This window comes from Typha angustifolia, chromosome 3, assembly GCF_048772165.1.
Source record: "Typha angustifolia cultivar Huaian chromosome 3, ASM4877216v1, whole genome shotgun sequence".
In the NCBI taxonomy this organism is placed as follows: domain Eukaryota; kingdom Viridiplantae; phylum Streptophyta; class Magnoliopsida; order Poales; family Typhaceae; genus Typha; species Typha angustifolia.
In genome coordinates, this window is record NC_133241.1 from 5,505,572 (window position 1) to 5,524,183 (window position 18,612).

General features: G+C 36.7%; 1 protein-coding gene across 1 annotated transcript; it reads right to left on the bottom strand.

Moving 5' to 3' along the window:
• Positions 1–7,056: 7,056 nt before the first annotated feature.
• Positions 7,057–12,405, bottom strand: LOC140758195 (CBBY-like protein). The gene is made up of 8 exons (XM_073094281.1): positions 11,999–12,405; positions 11,811–11,881; positions 11,412–11,570; positions 11,247–11,313; positions 10,051–10,146; positions 9,318–9,364; positions 8,790–8,870; positions 7,057–7,301 (listed from the first exon to the last, which is right to left on the bottom strand). Exons 1-8 carry the CDS (start codon positions 12,347–12,349, stop codon positions 7,178–7,180), a joined length of 996 nt encoding a protein of 331 aa, XP_072950382.1. The 5' UTR covers positions 12,350–12,405; the 3' UTR covers positions 7,057–7,177.
• Positions 12,406–18,612: the final 6,207 nt, after the last annotated feature.

Consider the following 18,612-nt stretch of genomic DNA (forward strand, 5'->3'; position numbering starts at 1 on the left):
ATATAATATGCGCATTCATGTAATAATACTTATTTCATGCATATTTATTATCAATGATATATATATATATATATATGTACTTAAATATGACATTATGTTCCTTTCTAATTTATATATCATGCTCCTTTGTGATTTATATTATTCAATACATGATTTACTCTTTGTTTGGTATTATTAATTCAAGATAACTTCACGTGGTAACCCCACCTATCCTATCGTATGCGCCGCGCGTGTCGTGTAGGACGCATTACAGATGAAAGCTGACCCAAGTGACTCAAGCCAATCTCGAGGGATAAATACGGTATCTAGGATGGATATAAATTACCAGACAAGCATTGATATTTATTGCTCAAACAACCATGCATTGCTCCCAACATCGGAAGAGTGTCAATGGGGACATGCAGATAGATCATGGAAAGCTATAGTTGGTGGTTGTACAAGTTAATAACAACAATCATAAATTGATGGATACCAGCAAAGTCAAAAAATCTTCAAATGAATTTGAGGACGAAGGGATGTGACTTCTAGAGACCAAGCAGTTCTTCCCTTTTATAATGATCAAAGCTATGTTTTGGAACTATAGGAGCGCCAGGAAAAAAAGAGGTGCTAGACAGATGCCAAGAATCAATTAAGGTATAGATTGAATGTTTTAGCCCTGCTCAAGTCGCACAAAATTGGGAGGCATCAAAGAATGTGGTGAGGGTATTGGGTCACTACTGGTCTTTATTCGCCATCTTGGCTATTAATATGTCAAGAGGAATAATTTTTTTGAAGATCAACATGGGATGGGTGGATGCAGTGGCCACCTTTAGACAAGCAACACATCTAATAACTTCAATATGTCCATCTCGCCTCATGAGAAGAAGAGCACGGGGACAGTGAAGTTGAGACCAAAGTGCAAACCATTCGCAAAGTTCATTAATGATACCAACCTATAAGACTTGGGCTGCGTAGCATCCCATTTATGTGGTGCAATAACTAGCTTTTAGCAATCTTCAAAGATCAATACATTAGAGGAATAGCAATGTGATTGGTAGTCTTGAAAAAGCGGTTCAAGTATCAAAATAAACTATTATGTAGCTGGAGAAACTAGATGTAGTGGATCAACTGAACGAGTAGGGGTTATTAGAGCTGAGAAGCCAGTATAATCGCAAATATGCCCTATATAGACAATTGAATATCAAGTGGCTTTAGAGGTCAAGGCTTCGTTGGATAACTTAAGGTGATCGAAACACTAAAATTTTACAGATTACAACCACGACAAGAAAGTGTTGGAACCATATCCCTAGAATTAGAGACTAAAAGAAGGTATGGCTACAAAATCAGGCTAAGGTTAGTACATCTTTCATGGAGTTTTATGGCAAGATTTGGAGTAAGGCTGAAGAAGTGGTAGACCAACCAACCGAATGGTCATGGCTCTCTTCTGTCACGACCAAGGAGGGCTAGACGTTAATAGCTCTGGTTAGTTGAGTCAGAGATACAAACAGTAGTGCAAAGCATGCCACACGGGAGACACTAGGGCTAGATGGTATTGAAGTGGAAATTATTATTCACTATCGGGATGCCATGCGTGAAAGTATTTGCGAGGCTGTGCAACACTTCTTCACAAATGCCACCTTACCTAAGAGCTAGGAAAATACCTTTGTAACCCTCATCTCTAATGTGATGTACAAAAAAGCCCAAAGATAGTTTTAGATTAAAGACCAATTGCACTATTTAATGTGATGTACAAAATCATTGCTAAGATAATAATGAAGAGGCTTAAACTGCTACTGCACAAACTTGTACTGTTAGAATAGTCTACATTTGTTATTGGGCAAAGTATTGCAGACAATACACTAGCGCTCAAGAGGTAGCCCATTTGTTGGTGAACGATAAGAACGATAACCCATTCATGATGGCGAAGATTGATATAGAGAAAGCATATGATTGGTGAGCTGAGATGCAGTATGGGTACATGATGAAGAATAGGTTTCCTCGTGTCACGGTGTGATTGGATCTGGGCATGTATTAGTTCATGCTTTGGATTGTTGATCAACGGCAGAGAGACGTAGAAAATTACATACAACCATGGGTTAAGGCAAGGTGACCCACTTTCGCCTTGTTTATTTTGGTCTCGCAAATTTTAATAAGGTTGCTAAATGAGGAGGCTGCATAGGTGCCAAGTTGGTGATATTTGGCTGACCCACCACCTTCTATATAGGGATGATTTGCTTATCACTGTTCAAGCTATTACGACCAATGCCAATTGTAGTCTGGCATGCCTAGCGATGTACTCGTGTATCTCAAACTAATGGGTTAACTTCTCTAAGCCAGAGGTTTTCCTACCTATGAAACACCCACTTTCAAAAGTCACGTGTTCCTCACATGAAGAGTTCCACATGATTCTCACGTGATCTATCAGTGAAATAATCTCACAAAGTATCTGGATAAGTCTAGAAATACCATAATAATCTAATAGATAATCTAAAGTTATAATTATCACATGCCTCAACAAGCCTCTAGAAATACAAGTCTAAACACAAATTTTAAACATAAATACCCTCACAAGGGCTAAGTCCAACTAGAAATAACAGAATAAATAATAGTAAATAGGAAAATGAATCTGCTACTCCTCGATATCCGCGTCCTCCATAATCAACTCTGAAATATTTCCACCAAAATAGCGGTGAGCACGAGGCCTAGCAAGTAAAATCCAATAGTAATTTATGAATATTGTATTGCATGATAAATAGAAATATAAACCCATAAACATGTCAAGGAATGTGTACATTATAACTTTAATAACTTTCATCATTATAGCTCAATTTACATAAAAATTCACATAGAAACCGAGTCACAATGACATGTCTCACAAAGCATTATAAAATCGAAGGGGACTAGTCATCTAGCGGTATTATCGCCCATACATACCTGGCGACGCTGCATATGACTGGTTGTCTATGGTCATCAAACTAAGGATCCCAGTCATAGGCTCATCAACACCGCTCTAGTAAATCATCGCATATAGCAGAATCATCACATACGACGGGTAAGAGCACACAGCTAGATAGACGCCCTGATCTTGCGTCCTCGGGTACCGCTAGAACTACAACCCTACCTCTCAATCATCTTTTCTAATATCACACTAGACTAGTCTCTAACTAGGGCAGTGTAATCACCTGAATGCTCCACCAGCTAACGACCTCAGATGTAGACCGCTAATATAATACTATATAATACACTCTACCCTTAACCCTGGGTTGAGTGGTGAGAGGGCACTGCCTAGTTGGGACTTGACTAACAATGATACGTGCACGTGGTGCCATGACCTCTATTATTTATTATAACATAATCATCAAAATCACACGTATTATAAACAATGCATAGAGTCTATCATACATATGCAATAAGTGATAAATAATGCAGGTAAGAATTGACATGTAATTAATGCAAGTATGAAATAACATGTAATTATTACAAGTAAGAAATGACATTTATTTAATGCAGGTAAGAAATGACATAAGTATACATTTTTTTTTGTAGACTATTCTAGGATTCTACTTGCCTGGGATAACTCTAGAATCCGTCTCTCTCCTAATCAGTCGGCTCCTCTTGAATTTCGAGATCCTTCCTGTAAATGAGTCTAATAATTTATAAATAAAATAAACATAAGATTGGTGAACTTATAGGACTAACTACCTTGTTGTATAAATTAAGTTTGATTTTCTAGGTCCGAATATATTATTTTGTATTAATTTAAAAAAATGGTCATTTATAGTAGTTCACATTTGCAAGTGTCGAAGATAATTGAAAGGACTAATAAATTCAAATACCTACTTTAGTTATGAATTAATCCTAATTTTATTAATAACATGGTTGAGAAAAATAAAATAAATGCAGTATATGTAGCTAACAAAATTAAGAAAATAAAAGACTAATAATTAATTAGTCTATGTTCCAAAAGTTGGGCTGGGCTCAAGGCCCAGCATGCTTAGGTGAGAGAGAGTGGGCTGCTGACCTACCTGCAGCCCACTAGACTAGAGATAGGGGACTGGGCTCTAGTCCATCAAGTTGAGGAGGTGGGCTACGGTGCGGGCCTACTGCAGCCCACCAGATTCTAAGAGGTGCTAGACTGGACTCAAGGGCCCAGTCTAGCAAGGTGAGGAGGTGGACTGCGGGCCTACCGCAGCCTACCAGGTTCTAAGGTGTGCTGGACTGGACTCAAGGGCCCAGTCCAGCAAGGTGAGATGGTGGGTTGCGGGCCTACCACAGCCTACAAGACCCTAAGCTGGTGGACTGGGCTCCAGAGCCCAATCCAACGAGGTGAGGAGGTGCTCTAAGGTGGTGGACTGGAGCCCAGTCTACCGAGGCCTTAGAAAAGGCTCGTGGGCGTGGGTTGCGGCCCACCCCACAGCCCAAATGAGAATGCGGTAGGGGTTGGCCCAACCCCCCCCCCCCTCTCCTCGTCTCCTTCCTAGAGAAGAAAACAGAGGAGAAGAAAAAGTTGAGAAGAAAAGTGGTGCTGCTGCTGCTGATCCCCGTCACCGACAGCCTAGCACCATCGCTCCCCAAGTCGATGAGGTCGACTTGGATTGCAGGTGAGCTTGAACCATCGGCCAGTGTGGCCGATGGCCATGGAGCTTCCAAGTGCAGTGAAATATGGGCTCGAAGCCCTCATCTCGAGTACTCACCTCTTCCATGTGAAGAGGTGAGTCAGTCGAGGCTGACGAGCGAGGCCACCATTGCCGCTGGTGGTTGCCTGAGTCCAAGTAACCCGACAGTGGGAGGCGACATGGCATCACCTCCCCCGCGCCCCGTGGGTATCCAAATTGGGTTCCCACGGCAAGGGGTTGAAGCGGGGAAACTCCCCAGACCGGTGGGTAGTTGACCCAAGGTCGCCAACCGACGAATTTCTCCGATGAAGGTAGAAATAAATAAACTCATAATTAAACAAGATTAACTAGGCAATATTCAAATTAAACTAAAGAGGGGATGGAGGCTAACCCGAAGATTGAGATGAGGGGTTTTGGTTGGCTGCCAGCGCTCCGGTGACTCGCTGCCCGCGACGAAGGCTTCGGCGGCTCGGAGGAGAAGAGAGAAAGGGGGTGGAAGAGCGAGAGAGAGATGTTACGAAAAGTGGAAAAACTCAAGGGAAAAGGGGTTTAAATAGGGGTGAGGAGGAGAGGGAAGCGGAGTGGAGTTAGCTCCACTCCGGCGCACTTCTCTCCCACCTCTCGCAAACAACTGTAAGAGGTCGGGGGGGAGGAAGAAGAAGTCAGCGCACGCGCCAAGTGCGTATGCTGCGGTTAGAGTGCATGGCGCGTGCGCTCATTTTTTTTTTTTCATGGGTGTTACAACCTAAGTGGATCAAAAACCAAAATATGGAGCTTCTGTGATAGACACTGGGTTTAAGTGAAGGGACCATGTCATTTGTTTACCTGGGGTTGATTATCTTAGGAAAGTGGGTCAAGGTGAAGGAACAGAAGCCATTGCTTGGCAAACTGGAATCAAGGATGCCAAGGTGAAAGAGGAAAAATCTCTTATTTGTGGCAGACTGACTGACTCTTATAAATGCCCTGCTTATGGTCATTCAGACATAGTGGATAAGGGGTAGTTGGCTACCGATTTCAATTCCAAAGTCCACGGCCAAGCATGCAAGGGCCTTCCTTTGGAGCAATGGTGGAGGGAGAGGCTTATATCTTATTAACTGGGATACAATGACAAGTCCAAAGGAGATTGGAGGACTGGCTGTTCGACAACTAAAACTAGCTGAGGACGATTGTGCTTGATAAACAAGTCTTCAAACTATTGAACAAGATCAAAGTGCCTTGGATTCATATTCTGCTCGCAAAGTACGATGAGTTGGACATATGGAACTACAAAAATCCCTAAGAAAACATCTTGCGTATGGCGGGCTCTAAGTACCACGGCAGCACAGTTGAAAGGTGGTTATTGAAAGTTGATTGGTAATGGCCGCTCAACGGTTACTATGATAGAACCATGGCTGGTGAAAGTTCCGTGGAGGAGACTATCTAAGGTCATGAGGAATGCCTTAATGGATGAGGCTCTAACGGTGGCCATCCTCCTCAACAATTGAGAATGGTGCACTGAAGGGATCTTGGAGGCCGCAGGATTAGAGCTAGCTTTCAATATAATGATGTTCTTAGAAGATGAGGATTGAGAAGACATCTGGATTTAGGCCTAGCATCCGACACGGGAAACCAAAGTGAGCTCCATCTACCGGTTCCTCTAGCCGCCTGGGTTAGAGCTGTGGCAGGGTGGAAAGGCCCCTCGAGGTTACCGGTGGCACTATGAGTTGAGCTATTTTGTTGAAAACTCACATGAGGCAAGCTACCGACACCTTAAACTTATTATGGACCCCACATGTTGCCTTTGTGGAATTTACAAGGAGCATGTCGAACAATTGTTTTTGAGATGCAAATAGTGCACAGGATGTTGGGGCTAAGCTAAGCAGGATGATGGGTGCTACCATTGGTTAAATTGATTTAGATTGGTTGGTAAATGATGGACTTAATAGAATGTGGCCAGTGAGAGGATTAAAGGAATCATTACTTCCATGTTTTAGCTGGTATGGAAACAGAGGAACTCTATGATGCTTAAGGGGGAGTCCGCAACTAGCCAAAGACTATGAGCAGCTAAATCCGAAGCTTAAAATGCACCTTGTTCTCTAGCGGCAAGTCACAAATTAGTGTAGACCTGACCAAGAATGGGTTAAGATTAATGCAGATAGTTTGTTTTCTATGGTGAGGCAGGTGTAATATTTAGGGATGACCCTAATGGCCTCCTTTTCTAAAAAAAAACTAAAAGAAAAATGCAGACTTTTGCTCTTGAGGGTTACTGAGCATTAACTCACTGAAGGCAAACAAGGATTTTGTCTAACATCTTAGAAATAAAAGATTAAAAGTTGTCACTCTATCCCATATAATTCAAAATCCACCTCATGAACTTGTTTAGATATTTGAATCCTTCAAAAATGGAAAACAGCAGATGTACACAAGTTTCAATAAGATATGCAAAAAGCTAGTGTAAGTAGTAGCATCAGGAAAAATCATGGAACAAGTAATGCTGCTGGTAGCTTCATCTTAACTTCTTGTTATGGAATTACAAATATTGTACAGAAAGATTTTCTTTCGGCAATGGCACAATGTTAAGAAGACTACAGAGTTCATATCCATTAGCTGACATATTGCTTTTGGAGGAGGTTAGCACAAAACCCTAAGTCGAACCGCACTTCTGGAGGATCACCGATGCAATCAAAGATTGCATCTGCTGCCACAAAGTCCTCTTCAGCTGTGTAACTGTGGACAACAAGAAAGAGCAAAGTGATTCAATCTGAATGGAAAAGTGAAGGAAGATAAATAACTATCAAAAGATAACAACAAACCCATTTCTCTCCTCGATTCGATATGCCGCCAAATAAACAAAGACCAGTTAGTTATTTTTGTCCAGGATAGAAAAATGAAACATTGACATATTTTTCACTGTATATAAAACTTAACATTCTGTCTTGATATAATTATATCTAAAAAACTGATTTTAGTGGTTTCAACATTTTTATGAATTTGTTGAACTGAGCTAGTCATACAATTCAGTATTAGAAGGGTACTGTGAGTAAGGGCTCTACTCTCACCACTCAGACTCCGATGAGATAAAATTATGGGGTGGAAATCGAGCAGATGACTAATGACGAGGATTTCACATGTCAAATGAAGTGGTTGGATTTATAAAAAAATGGTGCTTCTCAGCACATTATTAGCAAACATCATTCATAGAATAGTACGTGAAGCAATATCAGCTATCAAGCTTTGAGGCATGGCATCAACATCCTATGTTTTTGCATTAAATTCCAATTTACAAACTTATGCCACGTTATTAACATCCAAGCCTTCCACTCAAATATGGATCTGGTTACATTATCATAAGATGGCAAGGCTCAAAATAAGATCAAACCTTTAGAAGTAATTAATGATATTTTCCTAATAGAAAGGAGAAGCCTATCCAAAACCTATTAGGTCAATTCCAGTGGAAAGACCTACACAAATGATAGTTTATACTTTAAATTCACGCAACCAAGGAATGACTCGAAAACTTCTCCTACAATCGAGAGGTTAAAGAGGGAGGATGAAAAATTTTGATACAGGAATTTCTAAATTTAAGCCTCAAGAGAACATACATCATAAGGATACCTACCAAATAAGCCATCCTAGTCTACATAGTTTTATGAGACTTAAAATTTCCTATATATGAAAGAATATAGAGAAGACAGTTTAAGTTAACACTGTCTTCAAATATAACACCTACCAACCATAATTTTAGTCCTCAAATGAGAAACAAAAGAGACACATTAAGAAAGTATAAGTAATCACTATCCTATACAACAGTGAATAAACAGGGGGACAAGGATTCAGAGAGAGAGAGAGAGAGAGAGAGAGAGAGAGAGAGAGAGAGAGATTCTTAATTAGCAGTTCCTAGATGACTGTCTGTGTGAAGATATTTTGCAGTCCTAGAATATGTTCATAGATTCACCAGTAATCATGGGATGCAGTTGACTGGCTTATTTCATAGCATCAAATGGAAGAGATCATAGCTTGGATTGAAACATAATTCAGTGACAGAATTTCAACCAAAATATATGAAAACAAATAAATAAACTTGTAATATATTATCAATGTAATTCATTCAAACTGCCAATTGTAAATGATTATGAGAAATGAGATCCTGATAATTTCATTCTTAAAGTGAAATGGTGCATATCATCAATCATTTGTTACATATATAATGCTCACCCGCTCTTTGTTATTATACACTTCATACCAGCAGCTTTAGCTGCAGCAAGTCCTATGGTACTGTCCTCTACTACAACACAACTGAAAAATACAAAAGATTAGTATGATGCACAAAGTATTTAACAACGAAGAATTCTTAATGAATTTTCACACAAGCATTAAAAGAGAAATCTGAAAAATATGAAATGAGTTATAGTGGTAGCTTGCTAAAGACCAGCACTCTATGATATTGATGATGTCATGTGATATCAAATACATATTTGATGTGAAAATATTGTACAAAAAATTAGTACAACGTGTTTTCATTATATAATACTACATTTCTGACTGGATATTCTTAAAAGGAATATAGTTTAACTATGTTAAATATTGCAAAATCATCTTATTATTGGTTGTATCACATGATAAAAAAGAGCTATACTTGGAAACAACTTTGCTGAAAACTTGAAATGATAATATTTTCATGCTAATACAAGTCTACAATATTTAGGTGAAGAACATCAGCAACTTAACATATGTAAGGCATACCTTGATGGATCAACTCCAAGAGTATCAGCTGCTAATAAGTAGATCGCCTGCCCAAAGAGAACCAAGAGTCAACCAAGATTCATTAAAAATCATAAAAATGAAGATATGGGACTAAATATAGAATCATCAATACATAAGCAAATTTATGGAGTCTATGGACAGTCATAAATCAAAATACAGTCTTCTTCCTATATTAAACACCATAAGGAAGTTGACATTCAAGGAGACCAAACATCCATAAAGGAAGAAAATAAATTATCTTCCATAGTTGTAGAAGAAAGTTTCAAGATCTGTCTTATTTAGAAGAATAACAAATGAGAGCGAAAAATATTTAAATGTTAAAAAAATTGACCATACAGTGAAAGCAATCATTTGACATACTCTGTTTTGGATGCTTTTCTACCATTTCTTTTAGTGATATTCCAAACAAATGATGTTATCAACAATGGAATGAAAAGATACATGGGTTTACAGGAGTTGTTACAGAGGACTCTTTTTGTGACAGAATATTTGGGTTAAAAGTGATGATATAGTTGTGTCAAAAGGTTATAATGACTGTTCAGACAAACAAAAGAAATAGTGATAACAGAATAGTGCAAGATAACTGTGAGACTTTTGGTTCTAACAAATCAAGTTTGGTTGCCCTGCCATTAATATTACAATAAAAAAATAGAAGAAATTGAGCCTGAGTTGAATTGAATATATAAAAAATCAGAAACGGAAACTAACTTACTGGATCAGGTTTCTTACGAGGAACAACATCCCCAGCAAATATGGTTATTTTCTCTGCTCGATCACTGCCTAACAAGAATGATACTATGGCCGAAACCTGGAGCAACCAAGCACACTTGCAGTTAGAGTAACTGTTGAACTGCATGTTCATATATACATGTGGGATAAGCTTGCTACTCTTGTGTAAAACCTGACGCTAAGTTTCAGGATAAATAGATCACCAGAAACTGACTCTGCAAGTTTTATCTATCATTACATGATATCATATCATAAAACTCACTCAGAAGAGAAATAGCATCCACTATTGAAATGTCCACCTTTTACCCAACAAGAAAAATGAAAGAAAGAAAGGTCTCAGATGAACTTGAGAAACAATCAAGAGGAGATAGTCAATGCAAGGCCAATATCTCCTTCTGTCAAAATGCAATTATTAGACACTATAATGGAATTTATTAAGGTCAAAATAGGTATACCCAAAAGGAGAGAAGAAAAATTCCTTCATTAAGAATCATTTGGATACTAATTCCCTAAAACCTTCAAATTAATAGAGAATAAGTACAAGTCAAACTTCTAAAGTTCTACTGAAATATAGTCAAATGTCGATACATGAACTATCTTATTCCAAAACAAAGATTGCCACCTCGATGATCCCAAACAGGTCTTGCCTGTAAGGTTGTATCTTTGAATATGTCCTTTTAAGCAGCAACACATTATATAACATTCTTAGCAATTCTACAATCTACATTCCCTCCTATGAGCCCTACAGACATTATCCAAGATCTAACAAAGACCACGGACAGAAGTAGCAGTGAACTACTTCTACAACTAAGAGAAGAGCCACAACTACAAAGCAATGAAACAGTAGAAAAGAATCAAGAAACTAGCTTAAATAAAAGAGCTAAATGTAGGTTTTTATGTGAGTAAAGTTTTCTTTCCTCAGGAATTCAAGGAGAAAGGTAAGTCCACCAATGTTCTTGATTTCTTCTAATAAATGTAGCAATTCATCAGCTAGATGTTTCATAAATCAGAAGGTGATCAATACTGTATCTTTTTCAAGACTATGAATTTTGCAGCAGAGATTATTATCCAATGAATATTTTTTATAGGATTACCATAGCAATATGAAACATAATGATTCATGTTCAAACCTAGACCCTCACTTATCTAAGCATGCATAGCGAAACCTAGTTACCATACCGCCTTCTCATTTGAAGTACTGCAAACTGCAACTTTTACTCCTTTTGCCAGAGCTTCATCAATCAGCCTAAAAAGCCAAGGAGCTTCATATTATGAAATCATTCTGTGGTTAACCGCTCAATTGCAATTAATCAGCTTACCCAACAGAAGCTTCAAATGTATTACCTTTGAACACCAGGTCGCAGAGGGAGTAGCTTCTTCTCTATAAGAGCCATGAATAACTCTGTCTTCCTTTTATGAAGAGACGCAATAAATTGCTTTCTATCTTCTTCAGTCTTTGGTGCTTTAGTTGGCCAACCCGTCTTATTGAAGTATGCTGTCATTCTAAAAGACCAGAAGAGCATCATAGAAGGGGAAAAAGAATGAAAGCAAAGAGGAACAGATCAGCAATACTTTGAACAAACACAAAACTTCAACTTTCTGATTTCTATAACGAAGCAGGATGGGAGTGGTAAACAATATATAGTATCCACTTCCAAAATCTCCAGGAAATGGTATTAGACTAGAGATTACAATTTCTTTAACAGAACATTTATAATCTTAAGAATCAAACTTCGAAGTTACCTCTCCTTTCCACCACCTATCTTGAGCAATTCACCATAGAGTTCAACATCCCAGCTAACACCCAGTTCCTTCTGCAACCGTCAAATAGCCAGAATGAGATTTACTTGACCAATGCGAAATAATCAAATCGGACTCAAACCCAATTGTAACCAGAAGAACCCCAATCACACGCGATTCAAGCATCCAACCTCGGAGAAGGTCTCGTTGAAGGAAATCCTATGCCCGTCCTTCTCCGTGTCCACGAGCACGCCGTCGCAATCGAAGAGCAGAGCGGCGGGGAGAGACGACGTGGAAGCGGAAGAGGAATCCGACGAGCAAGAGATCCCGCTACTCCGATTCCTTAATCGAATCGACCCGCCTCCGAGATTTCCCCTCCTCCTCCTCCTCCCTAGAGATAGCGAGAGGGGAGGAGGAGTCACTCGACTCGCTATTCCTCCGGATAGAGGAGAAGGATTTCGTGAGAATAGAGGGGTGGATAAGTTCTTATTCGGTAATAGCGCAGTGGAAGCAGCTGCAGTTGCGGTTGCGGTTGCCGCCATTGGGGAGTGTGGAAGTTATTGGGAGGCAACTTGGGTAGAGGGACGGTTGGTGATTTGCTTCTGAGTATAATTTTAAACGACGAGACCAGGAGAAGGTTATCCGAGCGGGCCCCAACCCTATCCGAGATCCCGCCACACATCATGAGGAGGCTCTTAATGGGCTTGGAAAAGCCCATTAAGAATTATTGAGTTTTTTATTACCTAGATACACTCCCTAATTATTATTATTTTTAAAAAAATAATAAATCCACATATATCCTTTTGAATAAGAAATAAATAACTACATGAATTTCTAAACCAAAAGAAAATTTGGTTCAGAGTGTATGCGATCGGAAAAAAGTTTAGGGAGTGAATGTGAAAATTTGATGATAGTTCCGGAAGTATTTTATTTAGTTAAGTAGAAAAAAAAGAGAGTTAAATTTAAGCATTTTACATATTGAAATTAATTAATTTAAGGAGATTTTTAACTCTCCTTTACTCCTCTATGTAAACCCCATTATTTACTCCATCTAAAATACAAGACTCTTGTCTCTCTAGTTTCTATGGAGACTTCTTATAGAGTAGAACAGTGGAGGCATCTCATGTGTTGTGCCCAGAACTCCAATCTATTTTACTTGATAATCCTGATTATAAGTTGAAAACTGAAGTTTAGTGCATCATACAATTGCCGAAATAATGCACATTTTTATATAAAAATATATTTAGTCTATAAAATAGTAATCTTAATAGAAAAAAGAAGCGCATTGTAACGCTATTACGAACCGGTGTATTCTGATCCGCAACGTTTCTGGACTCGATGAAGCTCGTAACTTTCAAAGGGATCTGCGAACAATCTAATCAATGAATCCTCTTAAATTTTAGATATGTTGTTGCTCTTAGAGAAAGCTTTACAATGAATCTAAGATCACAAGATTTGGATAATTAGATCTCAAGATATCGATCAAACAATAGCTGAAGGTTAATTAAATCATAGTTTGATAGCCCTCAAATGGCTAGATAGATGCTAGGTTTACTCCTTGGTGTGAAGGGGGAGAAGTTGTAAAAGAGGGTAGTTAAAAGCTGACAGAGGTCGACCAAATACTTGGGCAGTGGAAGAAGGGAGAAAGAAGAGGGAGTATGGCTACAAACAAGTTGGGAAAGAGATAAAGGTCAAAGCCAATTTAATTATCCAAGATTATACTCTAATTAGGGTTTACTTCATATTTATAGAGGCTCATCCTAGGGACTCATCAACTAAGTTAAACAACTCTAACAAACCCTAACAAACCAACAACTAATAGATTCCTTCTATATAATAAATCACATGCATATATCCAGTATTATAACAAAATTATACATATTAGGAATTTAGATGGTAAAGAAGTCAAGAGGAAAATAATGCAATGTAGTCTTCAATCATATATTTAACACATGCATATCCTTACTAATCTATCACATGCAAACTTATGTTGGAAATTATCTCGACATAAAATTATAACAGTTTAATTATCTTAAATCATCTTTATATGTCATCAATGTAATTATATCCTAGATCAGCCTGATCAAATGCATGATAAAATATATTCGATTGAAATTATTTTTAGATAAAGTCATATAATTATGCTGGAGGCCAATATATATATATATATATATATATATATATATATATATCATAATTTGATAAGAGCGTCTAGGGGATAAGACCATTCACCGTCTAATCAGAAGATACAAAATACGTATTACTTATATCTGCCAACCAAGGGTCAACTCATCGCTAATGGAATCCACGAGGTCTCACGTAAGGGGTTTGAGATCCGTTCAAGTAATATATGATATTATGTTTAAAATAAATTAGATTCATAGGATAAATTTAACTGTGATAATATTAATATGCTATTACCATAAGTTATATTTATTTAATAAAAATCCTAGTTTGGTAATTATAGAATAAGTAATAATTATATAGTAATTTATCTCCTTTTTGTAAATAACCAACGACTATATATATATATATATATATATATATATATATATATATAATTTAATAAAAATAAAATTATAAATATAATCTCATTAATAATTATTTTGTGATACTTACTCTTATTTAATTAATCATAAATTATATGAAAAATAGTCATTATACTATTATACAAAAATAATATGTAAGCTTAGTATTTCATTTTATACAAAATAGTGACAATAATAAGATGCTAAAAATTGTATATAAAATATAAATATAAATATAACTATAAGATTATTATTAATAAGGCTGCATGTATTAATCTAATAAATAATAACTAAACCATAAATAATTATAATTAACAAATTATTATACTAAAATACTTAGCTAATAATTATACTAGTGAGTGTGAATTATCAAAATAATTAATTATCTAAATGAACCAATTTACCTTAATTGTTGAAAATAAAAATATATAATTAATAAAAAATAACAAGAGGGAGCAACCTCCTCTTGCTACAATGCTGGGCTCGGCCCAGCACTATTGCAGAAGAGGCAGAGAAACCAAGGAAGAAAAAAAGAAAGAAAGAAAGAAAGAAAGAAGAGAAGAGAAGAAGAAAGAGAAGGGAAGGGAAAGAAGGGGGAGGGGACTAAGACAGCAAGGAAGGGCTCGGCCGCTATTGGCCAGCCAGCGGTCAGCCTCTCGTCGGTAGCTCGATTCTGACGAACCCGAGAGAAAAAGATAAAGAAAGGGAGAGAAAGAAAGAGATAGGGAGAGAGAGAGAGGGCGAGAGAGGAGGGAAGAAGCTTACTGATGTTTGTGGAGGTGACGATGGCGGTAGAGAGAGAGAGAGAAAGAGTGTTTGAGAGAGAGATGAGAGTGAGAGAGAGCCTGAAAGAGAGAGGGGAGAGAAGAAAGAGAGAGAGAGGCTATAGGGAGGGAGGTCGCCGCGGTGGTAGTAGGGCGCGTGGCATCTTCTAAGCAAGTTGCTCATGCAGTTGTATGGGCATGAGGCCAGCCAAAGTTGTGCCCATAAAATTTTTAATTTATTTTTTTAAAAGGTTAGGTTGTTACATGCATACAAATACAAAAAATAAGTTTAAATGGATACTAAAAGAACTAAATGAAAAGGGCTCCAAAACCCTAACATTATGGGCCTGGAAACTGAAGAGATATAATATAAATAGCGTTCTCAAAGAAAGAATTTCTCATAACCCATAATTTTTTCTTTATAATAGACTTTGAGATTTTCTATAAAAGTATAAATAGAAGCGAGTTACATGGAGAAAAATATTGTGTTACTCGGATTCTATTTTTAACCCGCTAAGTTTTCAAATAAGAGAGCACAAGCTAATACAAAGAAATATAAGGTGACTAGTTCGTAACCCAACCCCTGCAATAAGTTGTTATGTAATTATAAAGAATTTAAAGATAATTGAACTTAAAAAGAAGATTTCTTCCACATTCCTAACACTCTTCCTTGTAAACTCATTGTATCTTTCCTCCTATTATATTCTCTATCTAAAACTCATTACACTTCTCTGTCTCTATTTTATGGAGACCATAGAACTTTGCAACATTGGTTATAATTCCTCTACTATAATTGAGTGAAATAATGAAAACATCTCATGTGATGTACTCAAAACTCTAATCCATTTCATTTGACATTCATAACTATCAAGGTTTAGGTATCACTTATTAACCCCAATAAATTGGACTAACAGTATATTCCTCCATTTCTTCTTTCAAAAATCTCATATTGTTCTTTTATATATATATATATATATATATGGGCATTTGCACACAAAAGGCATTTAGTTTTCAAAATAGTAAAAATGGGCCTTTGTACACATTTGTGCATATCTCTTGTATAAATTATGTGTATTTCATTATAAAGGTGTATATTTAGTATAAAAAATAAATGCATTCAATTTTTTTTCGAGGACATCTGCTTTATTTTATCATTTATATCAATATAGTATAAAGTTGGAAGCCTAGCATTGAAGATGTGTAGTTCTTCTATCAATATTTGTTGTATAATTTTTTAAAATTTTGTATAAATATATTAGGATAAACACATAAATGGGTTGTTGGCTTCATGTATCTTAGAAAAAATTGTAGCTAAACATATAAAGATAATATAAAATTAATTTTTAGCTTATAGATCTCATGAAATATTCTTTTCAAAAATTAAGATAGATTTATATATAGCACTATAATGTCCACTTCAATTAAATAGATGTCAAAACGCATTCTCTCAATCTTTAATAGAAAGGAAAATAGAATATATAAGGCTTCCTTTTATTTATTTATTCTCATTTGATACTATAGATATTGTATTTTAAAGCACATGAAATTAAACAGCCCAAACTATATTAACTAACAGCATTGTAAATTATTGATAGTTTAATAATTATTTACAAGAATAAACTAATAATGATGTTAGTTTGTTTTCATGGAGTTGGCAATTCATAATTCATAATATTTTCGAGTATTTAGAGTACCAGAAAAATTACTCTAAAAAATTCATCTAAAATATATGCAAACATTCTCGTTGACATCTAAAGCAAACATTATATAAATTTTGAACAACATCAAGAATGATTTCTTCTGCTTTAATATTTTATATCTCATTCAACAATATTGAAATAATGTATGTTTTATACAAATCAGATTTAGCCCATGAAATACTAATATTATTAGAAAGAAATGTATACAAATTTAAATAATAAGATTAGATGCATACTCAGAAGAACTAATATGTTATCGCAAATGGCCTCCTTCCTTTCCCTTCCCCTAGCCTTCAACTAGGAGAAGTAGAGAGGTATTATCCTCCTTCGCTGTGAGATCTTTTTTCCCCTTATTCTATTATCTTTTTCTTCCCCTTTATTTCGTCTTCTTTTATTTTCTTTTCTCATCTTGTCTCTCTTCACATTTCACCTTGGCCAAGGCCGTCATCACTATCATCGCCAAGGCTATGCTAGCTACTGTCATGGTCATCGAGTCCAAGGTAGTTGCTTCTACAGTCGTCACTCCTCATTCCTTGTTGAGGCCAAGCTGATCTCTATAGTAGTCCACTCTTAAATGTTTAGATTCATCGGCTTCTCCTCCCATCGCTCTCCCTAGTACTATCGATCAGATTCGTGCCTTTTTGGAAATATTTTTGTTTTGGATTCCTTTGCTTAGTTCCTACTATAGTTTTTGTATGTTGTTTGCTATTATTTTTTCTTCTCTATTTTGGGTTGGTGATCAATCTTCCATTCTTTGGAGTTTCACAAGGTCTTGTCTTCGACTATTGGATCATGACAAAATCATATACTAACTCGAAGCTCCTTACTCCCATACTATGGTCGTGCTTTATTATTAATTTTTGTGTTATCGGTTTGATACTATATTTTTTTCAATTTGTAACGCTATCTAAAATGGACTGTCAGAGCTTGTGTTAAAGAGTCGTTTGTCATAGGGCTAGATATTTCACCTAACAAAATATTGTGTAGTACCTTAATATCTCATACTAAGGCTAGTCCTCTCAAAGTCCACATCGTAGAAATACCTTAAAACAACACAGCGAAATTGCATAAATATAGCCAAACGTGCTCCACGAGCTCCTCTCTCACTGCTACACTATATATTTTTTTGAGTTTCCCTTTTATTATGTCCAACTCTTCAATAAAACTAATCATAATGTCATTAAGAAAATGTCACTTGACAACATACCCTCGAGATCACTCTGCATTTTGGAGCCTCAATGTCGTCGAGTTCCAAGCACGATCAAACCCTCAAACTACGTACTAAACTCCAAAGTCTTGGCCTAGATTTGACGCCATCTTAGTTGAATCGTGAGGTCAACCTCCAAGGTTGATCATCTAAGTTTTTTCAAAACAACTCGCAAACAATATGTCTCAATGGGTTCTTTGACAACCATCACCACATAGGAATATTGATACTATAAACCTTAGTCTCACTTCGACATATCTTTACAAAGTCATATCATGCAACCCACCAAATCATTGAATACCTTAAGCATGCCCACAGACTTCTTGGCACGTTGCACACACTTGCTTTGCATTTGCAAGTTAATAGGCCTTCCGCAAAGAAGAGTTTTGCCTATATCAAATCAATACAATTGCAATATTGCACTCTCGTGTGTCTGCTGTTATTGCAAATAATATTTGCATCATATCTTCTCTCACTACTCTAGCGAGGCATCCACTAATCTACAATCCAAGGGGGTTCAAAGGTGTTGTTGGACGTTATATTTTTCCGTATACTTATAACTTCTCAAATAACATACTAAGAACGTAACACATCTTAACTTTTCTT

Coding starts and splice junctions, on each gene's coding strand:
- LOC140758195 (XM_073094281.1), bottom strand. CDS start 12,349: ATGGCGGCAACCGCAACCGCAACTGCAGCTGCTTCCACTGCGCTATTA. Junction 11,314..11,411: donor CTGCGACCTGGTGTTCAAAG/GTAATACATTTG, acceptor TTGGCTTTTTAG/GCTGATTGATGAAGCTCTGG. Junction 10,147..11,246: donor GTACTTCAAATGAGAAGGCG/GTATGGTAACTA, acceptor TGGTTGCTCCAG/GTTTCGGCCATAGTATCATT.